The 16,815-nt window shown below is 46.7% G+C and overlaps 1 protein-coding gene across 1 annotated transcript in view; it reads right to left on the bottom strand.

Annotated features, from left to right (window-relative positions):
* The window catches only part of dolpp1 (dolichyldiphosphatase 1), a 43,653-nt gene that overhangs the window by 14,579 nt on the left and 12,259 nt on the right, over positions 1 to 16,815 (bottom strand). Inside the window, exons 2-4 of the mRNA XM_072488865.1 lie at positions 9,083 to 9,183; positions 5,884 to 5,968; positions 4,341 to 4,440 (exon numbers count right to left, since the gene is read on the bottom strand). Of these exons, the coding sequence (XP_072344966.1) occupies positions 4,341 to 4,440; positions 5,884 to 5,968; positions 9,083 to 9,183 (286 nt within the window). The remainder of the gene's footprint in view (positions 1 to 4,340; positions 4,441 to 5,883; positions 5,969 to 9,082; positions 9,184 to 16,815) is intronic.

Genomic DNA, 16,815 nt, shown 5'->3' with positions numbered 1-16,815 from the left:
CCCTCACCACCCGCGAAATCACTCCCGTCACTCCCTTCCAATACCCTTCCAGTGCCGGGCATGCCCAAAACATATGTGCGTGGTTTGCCGGGCTCCCGCCACACCTCCCACATTTGTCCTCCACTCCAAAGAACCTGCTCAATCTTGCTCCCGTTATGTGTGCTCTATGTAGCACCTTAAATTGAATCAGGCTAAGCCTGGCGCATGAGGAAGAGGAATTTACCCTGCTTAGGGCATCAGCCCACATACCCTCCTCTATCTCCTCCCCTAGTTCTTCTTCCCACTTTCCTTTTAGTTCGCCCACCGACTCCTCCCCCTCTTCCCTCATCTCTCGGTAAATCTCTGACACCTTGCCCTCTCCGACCCACACCCCTGAAAGCACCCTGTCCTGTATCCCCTGTGTCGGGAGCAATGGAAATTCCCTCACCTGTTGTCTAGTAAATGCCCTCACCTGCATATATCTCAAGAAATTTCCCCGGGGCAACTTATACTTTTCCTCCAATGCTCCCAAGCTCGCAAAAGTCCCATCTATAAATAAATCTCCCACCCTCCTAATTCCCAACTGGAACCAGCTCTGAAATCCTCCATCCATTCTTCCTGGGGCGAACCTATGGTTGTTCCTGATTGGGGACCCCACCAGGGCTCCCCGCACCCCTCTCTGTCGCCTCCACTGTCCCCAGATATTCAATGTTGCCGCCACCACCGGGTTCGTGGTAAACTTTTTAGGTGAGATCGGTAGCGGCGCCGTCACCAGCGCCTCTAAACTCGTCCCTTTACAGGACTTTCTCTCCAGTCTTTCCCACGCCGCTCCCTCACCCTCCATCATCCATTTACGTATCATTGCCACATTGGCGGCCCAATAGTAATCGCCCAAGTTCGGTAGTGCCAATCCTCCTCTGTCCCTACTACGCTGAAGGAACCCCCTCCTTACTCTCGGAACTTTCCCTGCCCACACGAAGCTCGTGATGCTCCTGTCTATTTTATTAAAAAAGGTCTTAGTGATTAGTATAGGGAGACATTGAAATACAAATAAGAACCTCGGGAGGACCATCATCTTAATTGCTTGCACCCTGCCCGCCAGCGATAGAGGCTGCATGTCCCACCTCTTGAAGTCCTCCTCCATTTGTTCTAACAACTGTGTCAGATTAAGTCTGTGCAAGGTTCCCCAGCTCCTAGCGATCTGAATCCCCAGGTATCGGAAGTTTCTTTCCACTTTCCTTAGAGGCAAGCCTTCTATCTCTCTACTCTGGTCCCCTGGATGTATCACAAATAATTCACTCTTTCCCATGTTTAGCCTATACCCCGAGAAATCCCCGAACCCCCTCAAAATTCGCATAACCTCTATCATTCCCCCCGCTGGGTCCGACACGTATAACAATAGGTCATCCGCGTATAACGAGACTCGGTGTTCTTCTCCCCCTCTAATCACCCCTCTCCATTTCCTGGAGTCTCTCAACGCCATGGCCAGAGGTTCAATTGCCAACGCGAACAACAATGGAGACAGCGGGCATCCCTGTCTTGTTCCCCTATATAGTCGGAAATACTCCGATCTATGTCGACCTGTAACTACGCTTGCCGTTGGAGCCCCATAAAGAAGTCTAACCCAGCTAATAAACCCGTTCCCAAACCCAAACCTCCTTAACACTTCCCATAAATACTCCCACTCCACCCTATCAAATGCCTTCTCTGCGTCCATTGCCGCCACTATCTCTGCCTCCCCCTCCACTGGGGGCATCATTATCACCCCTAATAGTCGTCGCACGTTAACATTCAGTTGTCTCCCTTTTACGAACCCTGTCTGGTCTTCGTGCACCACCCCCGGGACACAGTCCTCTATCCTCGATGCCAGTACCTTTGCCAACAATTTGGCGTCCACGTTCAACAATGAAATGGGTCTATAGGACCCGCACTGCAACGGATCTTTATCCCTCTTCAAAATGAACGATATCGTCGCCTCCGACATCGTCGGGGGTAGAGTCCCCCCTTTCCTGGCCTCATTGAACGTCCTCACCATCAACGGGGCCAACAAGTCCACATATTTTCTGTAATACTCCACCGGGAACCCGTCTGGTCCTGGGGCCTTCCCTGCTTGCATGCTTCCCAGTCCCTTAATAACCTCGTCCACCCCAATCGGTGCCCCCAGGCCTACCACCCCCCGCTCCTCCACTTTCGGGAACCTCAATTGGTCCAGGAACTGCCGCATCCCCTCCTCTCCCTCTGGGGGTTGAGACCTATACAGTTCCTCATAGAAGGTCTTGAACACCTCATTTATCTTTCCTGCCCTTCGCACCGTGTCTCCCCTTTCGTCTCTAATTCCTCCTATTTCCCTCGCTGCTGCCCTCTTTCGCAATTGATGAGCCAACAGGCGACTCGCCTTTTCCCCATATTCATACCTCCTCCCCTGTGCCTTCCTCCACAGTACCTCCGCCTTTCTGGTGGTCAGAAGGTCAAATTCCGTCTGGAGTCGTCTCCTCTCCCTGTACAATTCCTCCTCCGGGGTCTCCGGGGTCTCTGCAAATTCCCTATCCACCCTTAAAATCTCCCCCAGTAATCTTTCCCTTTCCTTGGCCTCTGTTTTCCTTTTGTGGGCCCCAATGGAGATCAGCTCTCCTCTGACCACCGCTTTTAGTGCTTCCCATACCACTCCCACAGGGACCTCGCCGTCGTCATTGACCTCCAGGTATCTCTCAATACACCCCCGCACTCTTGCACACACTCCCTCATCCGCCATCAGTCCCACATCTAATCGCCAGAGTGTTCTCTGCTCCCTTTCCTCTCCTAATTCCAGGTCCACCCAATGTGGGGCATGATCCGAAACCGCTATGGCTGAGTACTCAGCTTCTTCCACCCTAGAGATCAACGACCTTCCCAAAACAAAAAAATCTATCCGGGAGTACACTTTATGGACATGGGAGAAGAAGGAATACTCCCTAGCCCTAGGTCTAAGAAATCGCCATGGATCCACTCCCCCCATTTGGTCCATAAACCCCTTAAGTACCTTGGCCGCTGCCGGCCTTCTTCCGGTCCTTGAGCTGGATCTATCTAGCCCCGGGTCCAGCACCGTATTAAAGTCCCCTCCTAAAATCAAGTTTCCTACCTCCAGGTCCGGTATACGCCCCAGCATCCGTCTCATAAATCCCGCATCGTCCCAGTTTGGGGCATACACGTTAACCAACACGACCTCCATTCCCTCCAGCCTGCCACTCACCATTACATATCTACCTCCGCTATCTGCTACGATGTTCTTTGCTTCAAATGCGACCTGTTTCCCCACCAAAATGGCCACCCCTCTATTCTTTGCGTCCAGTCCTGAGTGGAACACCTGTCCCACCCATCCTTTCCTTAGCCTAACTTGGTCCGCCACCTTTAGGTGCGTCTCTTGGAGCATAACCACGTCTGCCCTTAGTCCTTTCAAATGCGCGAGCACTCGGGCCCTTTTTATCGGTCCGTTCAGGCCTCTCACGTTCCACGTGATCAGCCTCACTAGGGGGCTAAAATTCCTACATTCTAAAGGAAACTGTTTATGTAAACTTGTCGCGCTGGGGTCCAATCATCTTCCAGCCTCTCACCTGAACAGTAACTTCGACTTCATTCCTGTTTATAATAGCCCGGGACATCATCCCCTGTTTGTAAAGGTCAGTGTAGACGAGGGGGGCGATTCAGCAAGTTCAGCTCTCCTTTCCATTGAGATTTATGGATGCCCTCCATCACGGCAACCAATTGTCTCAAGCGATTTGAACGTTTCTGACTTCACCAATAACCCAGAGCTCATTCCAACACACGGGTCAGTCCCTGTATAAATCAGCACTTCCTGAGAGCACAGAACTTGCCTATTACTAGGCAGCATCCAAGCCCTCTTGTCCAGCTGCAATGATTTAACTTGGAATATCTCATCATAGCAGGAAGCCATTCGGCCCATCAAGCCTGTGCTGGCCCAAAGATCTATCCAATTAGTCTCTCTCCTCCTCGTTCTTTTCCCATAGACCTGTGTTTCCACCCCCCCCCCCCCCAAGTATTTATCCAATTTCCTTTTGAATACACTTGCACTCTGCATTGAAGCTGCACATTCCAGAGCAATAATTTATTTTATTAAAAATAATTCTTACTTCCTCCCCCTAACTCCATTGCTATTTGTCATACACTTGTGCCCCCTAGTTAGAGCTTCCTGCCAGTGGAAGCAGTTCCTCTTTATTTAATCAATCATCCTCTATTCTAATTTGTATCTTATACATCTTTACACAGTCTCCTATCATCGATGAAAAGTTCAACTTTTTCTTGCCATCAGAGGGTGGGGAATGTGTAATTCTGACCCATAAAACATACCCAGGAGTCATACATACCTTAAATAAAGGAAAAGGAGTGAGTAGATGGAAAAGAACCATATGAACTGGGAATGGCTGGAGGGCATTCCATACTCTGTAAACACGATACTGTGACCACCTGTGTGCAAAAGTAATTCAGAAACATTTACAAACTATGAAATAACAGAACCCTGTACATAAGCTGAAGGCTCCTCAGAGTTAGTACAATTAGGATATCACATACCTAGGGTTAGACAGGTTCGTCCATAAGAAAGGCGACTATATGGCCCGTCAGACTGCTGTGAAATATCATCATGGTGGATCTTCTGCTTCACCCTCACTTTCTCACCCACTCCCCAAGAAATCAATCATGTGTCTCAAGCACAATACCAGCAGAAACCACCTTCCCATGGTGACTGAAGCAAACAAGGAAACAATGGAATAAAAACTGAAAGGTGCTGGGAATGCGGAGCAGATCCGGCAGCGTCTGTGGAGGGAGGGATAGACTTGACGTTTCAGATCTGTGAACATTCACATCTGATAAAGTTCACATACATGAAACTCAATTACTCTCTGTACAGATGCTGGCAGGCCTGCTGAATATTTCCAGTCGTTTCGGTTTTTATTCTGCAGCTTTCGCAGTATTTTTTCTTATGCACGAGGAAGTAATGCAATTCTATTCAGACTTTCAGGAATTTGGTTTCAATAAACGCTTTGACAAAAAGGTTGCGCCGTTCTGAAGTCTCTGCTGATTTTATAGGGTTCTCTTAACTCTGCCAGACTCCTGGCAATGAACAAAAAACACACCCTGGCTGTGAACACACAGTACACTCACAGTGCCATCTTTCCCTCGCAAAAGCCATGAACAGTTGGGTTTTGAGACTTTGATCAGACATTCAGGCATCGTGAAATTCCACTCCAGAACTATCTTGACCACAAGCAGCAGCGGACTGCCAGCAGGATTGCCTATTTACAGCGTGCGTCAGGAATGGAAACTCCGTCCACCGGGCACACAGCAAATCATGGCCATATGTTTTGGGCATGCCCGAAGCTTAGAGGGTTTTGGCAGGGTTTTGCTAAGGCAATGTCCACGGTACTAAAAACACGAGTCTGCACCGATCCTTTGAACGACCACACTACCTAGGCCCAATCCCCCGTCCTATTCCTACAACCCCACCATAAAGTGCAATTTATCACGGCCAATCCACCTAACCTGCACATCTTTGGACTGTGGGAGGAAACCGGAGCACCCGGAGGAAACCCACACAGACACAGGGAGAATGTGAAAACTCCACACAGCCAGTTACCGGAGGTTGGAATCGATCCCAGGTCTCTGGTGCTATGAGGCATCAGTGCTAACCACTGTGAAACCGTGCCTCCTGCTCTTAAATTTAAAAATGAAAACTCTCTTAAACACTGTCCTGTACTTTGATCCCATATATTTACAGTACATTTGAATATTACGAAGGTGTGACCGGTGTACTAGAAAGTAAAGCAATCTGGTTTTCAATGAGTTCCCAGTAAGACACACACACTCCTTATTCAGGAGGAATGGAAACATTTAGTGCAAAGTTGCTCTCACCTTGGCACGGTCTGGGTTCTTTGATAATATTCTTAATTACCCAGTTGAAGCTTTCATTTAGTACCAAACCGCAAAGAAATGAAATCTGAAACAAACCACAAAAGAGTGAAAACTGTAAGTGAGTGAAAATGTTTTCAAGAAGGTTTACGAACGTCAGGTAGAGTATTTTAACATTCAACTTGACTGTCTGATATAACCGGAGTGTGAAATACACAAGCAAACAGGCCAGACGTGCGAACACTGCCGGTAAAGATTGCAGGGTTACTGGGATAGGGCGGGGGTGCTCTTTCGGCACGTGGTGCAGACTCGATGGGCTGAATGGCCTCCTTCTGCACTGTAGGGATTCTATCCATTGGTAGACAGCAGGCCCAGCTCTTAATTTATTTAACAATGTAGTTAAGAGGAAAGCTCAGGCCATCATCGGTGATTTTCTCTTTGAAAGGCCCCCTTTGGGCCGGCACTTTCGAATGGCGATTGCTAGGAAACATTTCTTCAAGAGGTCTTTTATTCCCAGTGCCATAAGTTTACTAAATAACCATGTAAATTTAACTTGATGCATTTATTCTAACTGCAGAAAGTGCAGAGTGCAATATGTTATGTTTATATCGTATGGATGGATGTTTTGTATGCACAAATGTATGAATGTGTGTATGCAGGAAATATTTACTGTTTTTAACTAATGACTATGATTAGATGTTATAGATGTTAGATGAGGCGTGGACAATAAAGCTCTATTTCTACTCTTCGCAGGTTTAATATGGTTTCCGTGGGAAATTGCCATCACCAACATCAGATTGGTTCACTGCAATTCTTACCATCCATAAAGGGCAGACACTAAAGCCTTTCAGTAGCTGCAGGCAAAATAGTGCAACAGAACAACTAATCTCACGAAGGAACTTGCAAACTATACAGAGGTTACACAGTACTGAATTTGCTGGCGGGCTTTTTTGTATTATAGAAGCAACCTCTATTCTACAACACTACTCGTAAAGCTGAAGACGATCGACGCTCCTATAAAGAGGGGAAGATGGGCACGAGGTGGTTCCCACTGGAGAACTGATCATTTTGCCCTTTTTCTTGGTGCTACTGGTGGTTTATTCTTTGGAAATCTGTGATAGTTATCGGGGTGGAAGATTTGAACAGAAACTCGTTGATGGAGTCTGAAGCCTCTCAAGGCTCAGCGGGAAGTAAGATGGCGGAGATGGTTTCTTTCTCTACTCCCAGTCCACTAACGAACGAGGTTCTCACTGGAATTTTGGCAAAGGGCTTTGAGAAACACTGACAAAATGTGTCAGAGGATCTCGAAAATTATCAATTGAAGAGGCCAAAGAGAAAATGCTGGAAAATCTCAGCAGGTCTGGAAGCATCTGTAGGGAGAGAAAAGAGCTAACATTTCGAGTCCAGGTGACCCTTTGTCAAAGCTAAAAGACAGAGAAAGTGGGAAATATTTATACTGTGGGGTGAGAGAATGAAAGATGAGTCATAGCCACAGAAACCAATGCTAAGGGCAGTCCCCAAAGAGAACAAAAGGTGTGAAACGTCAAACAGCAGAGAAACTATCAGAGGGTAAACTGTGACAGATGTAGATGTGGGGAGGAGGGGAAGGGGGAAGCAAAGGGGAGAAAATGTAAGGAAAATGTAAGGAAAGGGAGGGTAAGATAGGTGGGGGGAAAGGTGTTACACCTTCTGCAATTGCATGGGAAGGTGCCACGGGTGATGGGAGAGGTGTTGGGTATGGTGGAGGAGTGGACTAGGTTATCTTGGGAGGGAACGGTCTCTGCGGAATGCTGACAGAGGGAATGAAGGGAAGGTATCTTTGGTCGTGGCATCATACTGGAGTTGGCGAAAATGGCGGAGGATTAGGAGGCTGGTGGGGTGAAATGTGAGAACGAGGGAGACTCTATCCTTGTTCTGGGAGGGAGGGGAGGGGGCGAGGGTAGTGGCGCGGGAGATGGACCGCACACTGTTGAGGGCCCTGTCAACAACTGTAGGTGGGAAATCACGGTTGAGGAAGAAGGAACACATTTTCGAAGCACCATTTTGGAAAGTGGCATCATCGGAGGCGGAAGAGCTGACCGAAAGGGATGGAGTCCTTACAGGGTGTAGGGTGCAAAGAGCTGTAGTCCAGATAGTTGTGGGAGTCAGTGGGCTTGTAATGGATATTAGTAGATAGTCTATTGCTGGAAATGGAGACAGTAAGGTCAAGGAAGTGTCTGAAATGGACCAGGTGAAAGCGATGGAGGGGTGGAAACTGGAAGCGAAGATGATGAATTTTTCCAGGTCCAGACGAGAGCATGAAGTGGCACCAAAATAGTTTCACAGTAATTTCACTGAAGTCTACTTGTGACAATAAGCAATTATTATTATTATTAAATAGTCATCAATATGCCAGTAAAGGAGGTGTGGATGTGGACCCGGATATGCCTGGAACATGGAATGTTTTCCACATACCCTATAAAAAGGCACCCATGCGGGTACCCATTGCTACACCTATGATTCGGAGAAAATGGGATGAGTTGGGCCATTCCAGAGAGCAGTCAAGAATCAAACACATTGCAGTGGGTCTGGAGTCACAAATAGATTTAGGCTGAGTTAGGATGGCAAATTTCCTTCCCTAAAGGGCATCAGTGAACCAGTTTTCACAACAATCCAGTAATTCTATAGCCACCATTACTGAGACTAGTGCTGTATTCAAATTTAAATTCCCCCGCTGCCCTGGTGGGACTTGGACTTGTGTCTCTAAATCATTAGTCTGGATCTCTGGATAGTCCAAGGACGTCTCCATTAAGTTACCGAAACCCAAATGAAATACAGCATTTGAAAAGCTCAGATTTAATAAGTAGGTTTTAAAGATTGATTAAATATAATGAACAATTTATATTTAAGATTGCATTCATCCCATCAGGCATCACGTATATAATCACAAAGTTTCTCAAATTTAAGCAATGTGAGTTGAATGATGCCAACACCGAGGTGCATCTGTACACACTGCAACAGAGCAACTGAATCCCAAGTGTTTTCCTCCTGCCCGACAGAGCCAAGTGGGGAGGCCCCTCACCTTCGCCACCCACCTCCTCCTCCAGAGAAGAAGGGAAGGAGGCTGGTCATGAGGAACATACTAGAACAGAGACCGTTCCATAGACACATTCAGAGGCAACAATTCCCAGTGATCAACATGAGAAACATTTGCAAGACTTACAGAGTGCAGCTCTCTTTTGAACACGATGAGTGTGACGAAACCAAAAAGGATAAATACTGGTACAAGACTTAAATATGCAAGAACCTTTCCGGTGAGGTCACCTGGAGAGCAAGAAAAATGAGACTATGTTTAGTGCAACACAAATTTAAGAAAAGGTTTATGCAAATTTTAAAGCATTATTTAAACCCCGTATTTCCTCCTCGATGTGCCTCCGATGTCTCACCAGGAGAATAAATTATCATCTCCCAGGGATCTGCCACTGCAGCTCTGGGCAGACCCTAGTGTTCAATTAAAGACAGGGAGGTCCAGAGCACTGTTATAAGTCTCTATCGTAAAATGTATTCCCTCGCCCCAACTGGCCAAGACGGAGTCAGATCATTCTCAACCTAGGGGCGGCGCAGTGGGTTAGCCCTGCTGTCTCACGGCGGCGAGGACCCGAGTTCGATCCCGGCTCTGGGTCACGGTCCGTGTGGAGTTTGCACATTCTCCCCGTGTTTACGCGGGTCTCACCCCCACAACCCAAAGATGTGCAAGGCAGATGGTTTGGTTACGCTAAATTGGCCCTTAATTGGAAAATAAATAATTGGATACGCCAAGTTAATTTTCTGAAAATCATTCTCAACCTCAGCATGTTTGATCAAACTCCAGCACCAAAACCATCCACTCCTGACAAAATCCTCATCCATGCTTCTTTTAGATTGGATTATTGTCACAGTACAGTGAAAAGTATTATTCTGTGCGCAGCTCAAACAAATCATTCTGTACATGAAAAGAAAATACATAATAGGGCAAACATAAAATACACAATGTAACTACATAGACACAGACATCGGGTGAAGCCTGCAGGAGCAGATCAGTCCATAACTCCATCAGTCCTTGAGGGGGTCGTTTAGGAGTCTGGTAACAGCGGGGAAGAAGCTGTATTTTACTTTTAGACTTGACTATTCCAATGCTCACCAGCCTCCCAGCTAAACATGTGCTCATCCACATGTGCATCTGTGTATCCTAACTTGCATCAAGTCTCATTCCCCCGTTCTCACTGACCCAACAATGGCTCCCATTCCAGCAACACTTTGGTTTTCAAATCCCATGTTCTTTCCACTTCCCATCTCCATAATCCGAGATCTCCAATTCTGGTTTCTTGAGCATCTCTTCTTTTAAAAGCTGCATCACTGTGACTGCCTTCATCTGCCTGGGCTCGAAGCTACTGAAATCACTCCCTAAATCTCTCTGCCTCTCTCGTTCCTTCTTTCAGGTGGTCCTTACAAGCTGCCTCTTTAACCACATTTTTAGTCATCTGATATCTCACGTGACGTGGAATCCAATTTAATGTTACTGTGAAGCATTCTAATGTTAGACTTTGTTCATGTGCTGTATAAATGCAGGTTGTTATTGATGAAACAATCACGGCTTGCTCACTTCACAGTCCAGCTTCAGCAATGATTCAGTGGGCAACCCTCTCATCTGAGTCAGAATATTGTAGGCTCGGGTATACGTGATTTGAGCACAAAATTGAGGCAAACACTCGCAGTGCAGTACCAAAGGAGCGTTGCATTGTCAGAGGTATTAACCCGAGGCCCTGTCTGCCCTCTCAGGTGGGCATAAAAGATCCCATGGCACTATTGAGGAAAAGCAGGGGAGTTTGCCCGAATGACCAGCCAATATTTTCCGCTCAACATTAGCCCCAGCATGATTCAGGTGCAGACCATGGCAACGGTACTGATCCCACATTCCCCAGTACTGGTGCCAGCCCCCCAATGATCAGGAGCCCACTTCTTCCACATCAATCTTTGAGGCACGCATTCATTTCTCTAATCTTATTTATCCTTTGCCAATTTGCACATGGCTCAGGTAACAATCCAGAAAATATTACCTTTGGAGGTCGAGCTTCTTAATTAGGTGCCTAGCTCCTCACACTGACTAGCAGAACCTCCTTCCTCGCCCATTTCGTTGGCACCTACATGGACCACAATGACTGGATCGTCCCTCTCCCAGCGAAGTTATCTCCAGCATGAGCAAATGTCCTGAACCCAGGCACTGGCAGGCAACATAGCCATCTGGACTCTCGTTCTTTGTTAGGGAACAATATCAATTTCCCTCACTATGCTGTCCCCTACTACCACTACATTCTTTTATGCTTTCCCCCTAATCCCCTCTCCAACTTGAATGGTTTCCTGTACCAGCAAACACCCATGGTCAGTCAGCTCATCCACCCTGCAAGCCTTCACTCTCAACCAGGCCAAAAGAACCTCAAACCTGTTGGACAATTGCAGGGGTTGCCACCTCTTCCCCCGGGTCCCCTTAGCTGCCTCCTGTCCCTGACCACCTTACATATCAGAAGATCCTATACTAAGGGGTGTGACCGCCTCCTGATACAAAGAATCCAAGTAACTCTCGCCCTCTCTGGTATCAGTGTCTGCAGCTCAGCCTCCAGCTTAATGACTCTGAGCCGAAGCTCCTCAAGCCGTAAATATGCTTGCCCTGGTAAACACTGGTATCCAGGAGCTCCCACTGGGACCCTGGAGCGGTGAAGCAACAGTGCTAACCACTGTGCTACCGTGCCAAGATAGACTGTGTGGGCAGCAGGTTAGGTGAATTGGCCACTGTGTTCTGGGCCATGGTTGAGAACCCCAAGGTGTATCATGGAGTACACCTGACCCACAACTTTTAATAGATTGTGGTATGGGGAGCACACGGCCCATTCTACAGGTGTGGTACAACAGAAATGGAAAAGTATTTTTTAAAGCAAAACAATGTTTATTCCATGAACTCAAGTTAACGTTTTTAAAACATAGTGAACATCTTAGCAACCATCAATTCAAATATAACTCCCAAAGAATATAACACTAAGTAATTCTTACTTTGCTTTTACCATCCATAAGACTTAAAACAAAAAACTTTTAACAGAAGCACATCAGGTTAAAGTCACTACTGAGAGCAGTTATTAGTTTTAAATCACCAAAGGATCGATTTACATTCTTTAGATTACAGAGAGAGACTCTAATACACCTTCTGGCTGTGACTGCAGCTATCCAGCTCTGAAAACTAAACTAAAACACACCCTGCAGCAAACAGCCTAAAATAAAAGTAAAAAGCTGACAAGACAGCCCAGCTCCACCCACTCTCTGACATCACTGCTGTAATAAACACCCATTTCTTAAAGGTACTCTCACTACAGATACTTATATACACACCCATTTATAAACACCCATTTCTTAAAGGTACTCTCACTACAGATACTTATATACACACCCATTTATAAACACCCATTTCTTAAAGGCACTCTCACATGGCAACTGTAAATTGTCTTTTAATTCAAAAAAAGTTATAATTGGACATTCTAACTTTTAAAAAAATAAAAAAATAAAAATTCAGGTCATAGATATTAACCAGGATCACCGGAGTGCCCACCAGAGAACCACAGACAATAACATGTCTGCCACTGGGGTCGGCCAAGATCTTGGAGGCAGAAATCAGAACTCTTTTATTAATTAATATTGCTGCACCTCTGGCCCGACCATCAAAACCCAAATGACAGACTTGTCCACCCCTTCCGCAGCCTTGCCTGGTCCCTGATCCGCAAATGAGTCTCTTGCAAAAACATCACAACGGAATTTAAACTCTTACGGTGAACTAATACGCTCAACCTTTTCACTGGGCCATTTAACCCCTGATGTTCCAGGTCACCAAACGAATTGGGGATTTCCTCCTCCTCCTCCCAAAAGATACATAAACGGTACAGCAACCAGGATGCCCAAGATAGCCACCAAATCAAATCAACCAAACCAAATCAAAAGACTGAACAAAGAAAAAGCTGAAGGCACCATCAGCAAACTAACCTCCCTGCCCCCCCACGCCGTCACCCTCGAAAACTACCACACCCAAACACACATACAATAGTTGCAAGGCAAACACAAACAACTAAAACGAAAGAGAAAATGCTGGAAAATCTCAGCAGGTCTGGCAGCGTCTGTAGGGAGAGAAAAGAGCGAATGTTTCGAGTCCGATGCCTCTTTGTCAAAACTAACAGACAGAGGAAGTGGGAAATATTTATACTGTGGAGTGAGAATGAAAGATGAGTCATAGCCACAGAAACCCAGGGAAACCGGGTGCTAATGGCCACAGAAACCAAGGGGAAAGAGTGCTAATGGCAGCCCCCAGAGAGAACAAAAGATGTGAAAGGTCAAACAGCAGGGAAACTAACATCAGAGGATGAACTGTAGATGTGGGGGAGGGGAAGCAAAGAGGAGAAAGGTGATGGAAAGGTGGATAAGATTGAGGGGGGGAATTAAATATATGTTAAGAAAGAAAGAAATGGTAAAAGACAGTTAAAATTAAATGGGATGAAAACAAATGGGTTGAGGTGGGGTAGAGCTAATCATCTGAAGTTGTTGAATTTGATGTTCAGGCCGGAAGGCTGTAGCGAGCCTAACCAGAAGAGGAGATGTTGTTCCTCCAGTTTGCGTTGCGCTTCACTGGAACATTGCAGCAGGCCAAGAACAGACATGTGGGCATGGGAGCAGGGCCGTGTGTTAAAATGTCAAGCAACGGGAAGGTCAGGGTCCTGAATGCGCACAGACCGAAGATGCTCAGCAAAGCGATCACTTGCATCTCTTCCAATTTGTTCTACTGCATTCGCTGCTCCCAATGTGGTCTCCTCTTATATCGGAGAGACCAAACGCAGACTGGGTGATCTTTCATTCTCACTCCACAGTATAAATATTTCCCACTTTCTCTGTCTGTTAGCTTTGACAAAGAGTCATCGGACTCGAAACGTTCGCTCTTTTCTCTCCCTACAGATGCTGCCAGACTTGCTGAGATTTTCCAGCATTTTCTCTTTCGTTTCAGATCCCAGCATCCGCAGTAATTTGCTTTTTTACAAATAACTAAAATCTACTTCTAACAAAGCAAGAACTCTTAAGCTCATTATGTAAAAACTACTGTAATGAGCTGCAGCCAACTCTTCAAACCGGTCCTGTTAGCTAACTCTTAGGTTAGCAGGGAGGCTCCCAACTAGAGTTAAGGAAAATGGTTACAAACAACAAAATACTAAAACCCCAAAAACCATTGTGCTGCAAAAGGGGGAGAGCTATATTTTATCACAACAGAACAGAACCCCACATAGAACTAAACCCCAAATTGAAACCCACACTGTAGAAATTGAACCCCAACAAGAACAAGAAAATGCAAGAAGAAACATGGAACCCCAACAAAGCAACAATTCAACTTGCCCGTCCCAATCACACTGAGCCCAACCCGTGTTTCTTAACAAGAATTCATCTCTCCTGGCGCATCAAATAAATAGTCCTTTCCATCAAAAGTCACTCTAAGCCAAGCCAGGCACACACCGAACCGGACTCCACTTTTATATAGGGCAGTCTTGCTCTATTGAACGCAGACCTTTTCTTCGCCAGTTCCGCTCCCATTAGAACCTGATGATGCGGCCAACTCATTTAAAGTCTAGATGCTCCCTTGCCGATCTCAGAACATGCTCTCTCTTTGAAGCTATGGAACCTCACTATTACCGCACGCGGTGGATCCGCAGGACGAAGCCTCTGCCGGAGGGCAGGGTGGGCTCGATCCAGCTCAGGAGGGGACATGAATTCCCCTCTCCCCCACCATCTTACTGAACATCTCTACAAAGTACTCTGTGGGTGTTGGACCTGCCATCCCCTCTGACAGCCCCACAATTCAAATGTTTTGCCTCCTGGACCGATTCTCTGGATCATTCACTTTGGTCTTCAACAACTTGCTCGCTTCGGCCAAAGACATCTCCGCTTCCAGTGAAGCAATCCAATCACTGTGGCTCACAAGCGCCACTCCCATATCTTGGCTCCGTGGCCTTTCACAGTTTCAGTGGTCTTCTCCACAGCTGCTCAGGTGGGGGCCAAGGACTGTTCCATTGGGAGGTCCTCCGGCACACTCCACCAGTGTTTATCAAATTCCTTCGCCACGGTACCCAAAAGCACCTCAGCAGCTAGTTGAGTGGTCCAGAGGCTGCCTCCACCATTTTATCTGCCAACGAACTCAAGAGGCCTCTAACTCCATCGACGAACCACTGCTGTCCACCTTCTTTCCTCTGACTTTTCTGGGCATTTTAATCGTACAGGATCCTTATTCCATTAATTATGTGGGGTTTCAAAAGAAAATACCCTCGGCAACAGAAAGAATGGGGTAAAAAGTGCAGTACTCTAGCAGGGGCCACCTCGTGCAGGTCTTCCCCCTACATTATGCTACTGGAAGTCGTGCTGTACAATTCAAAGGTGGAATTCAGCAATCAATCATAGTCAAGCTTCTGTGGGTGAGGTGTAACATTCACTCGGCAGCTCAGAGGAGGACCGGGAAAGATAAAGTCAAAGGTATGACTCCGTGTAGAGAGACAACAGGTTACTTACCCTCTCAGGGGGGCCATGGGCTGGTCAATTTTTTGTTTATTCATTCAAGAATTGTGGGCATGGGGCAGCACGGTGGCACAGTGGTTAGCACTGCTGCATCAGGGCACCGAGGTTCGATCCCGGCTCTGGGTCACTGTCCGTGTGGAGTCAGCACGTTCTCCCCGTGTTTGTGTGGGTTGCGCTCCCACAACCCAAAGATATGCAGGTCGGTGGATTGACCATGCTAAAATCACCCCTTAATGGGAAAAAATTAATTGGGTACTCTAAATTTATTAAAAAACAAGTTATGGGCACACTGTTAAGGCCAACATTCCTTGCCATCCAGAATAGTGGTGGTGAGCTGACTTTTTAAACCACTGCATTCCAGGAGTAGGTACACCCACCATGCTGTCAGTGAGGGAGCTGCAGGATTGTGACCCAGAGACAGTGATATATTTCCAATTTTAAAAAATAATAATTTATGGGATGTGGGCGTCGCTGGTTAGGCCAACATTTATTGTCCATCCCTAGTTGCCCTTCAGAAGGGGGTGGTGAGCTGCCTTCTTGAAGCGCTGCATTCTGAGGTATCGGTACAACCACTGTGCTGTTAGGGAGGAATTTCCAGGATTTTTCCCAGCGACAGTGAAGGAACAGTGATATATTTCCAAGTCAGGGTGGTTAGTGACTTGGAGAGGAACCTCCAGGTGGTGGGGTTCCCAGGTATCTGGTGTTCTTGTCATGTGAGATGATAGTGGTCGTAGGTTTGGAAGATGCTTCTAAGAAACCTTGGTGAGTTACTGCAGTGCATCTTGTAGATGGTCCACACGGCTGCCACTGTGTGTCACTGGGGGAGGGTTTGAATGTTTGTGGAAGGGGAGCAATCAAGCGGGGCTGCTTTGTCCTGGATGGTGTTGAGCTTCTTGAGTGTTGGAGCTGCACTCACCCAGGCAAGTGGAAAGTATTGCAGAGGCTGCAGAAAGATTTAGACAGTTTAGGAGAGTGGTCCAAGAAATGGCTGATGAAATTCAACGTGGGCAAGTGCAAGGTCTTGCACTTTGGAAAAAAGAATAGAGGCATGGACTATTTTCTAAACGGTGACAAAATTCATAATGCTGAAGTGCAAAGGGACTTGTGAGTCCTAGTCCAGGATTCTCTAAAGGTAAACTTGCAGGTTGAGTCCGTAATTAAGAAGTAAATGCAATGTTGTCATTTATCTCAAGAGGCTTGGAATATAAAAGCAGGGATGTACTTTGAAGCTTTATAAAGCATTAGTTAGGCCCCATTTAGAATATTGTGAGCAATTTTGGGCCCCACACCTCAGGAAGGACATACTGGCACTGGAGCGGGTCCAGCGGAGAT

Source organism: Scyliorhinus torazame, chromosome 22, assembly GCF_047496885.1.
Source record: "Scyliorhinus torazame isolate Kashiwa2021f chromosome 22, sScyTor2.1, whole genome shotgun sequence".
NCBI lineage: Eukaryota > Metazoa > Chordata > Chondrichthyes > Carcharhiniformes > Scyliorhinidae > Scyliorhinus > Scyliorhinus torazame.
Note: the sequence above shows the minus strand (reverse complement) of the source record. Positions and strands in the feature narration are given on the sequence as shown.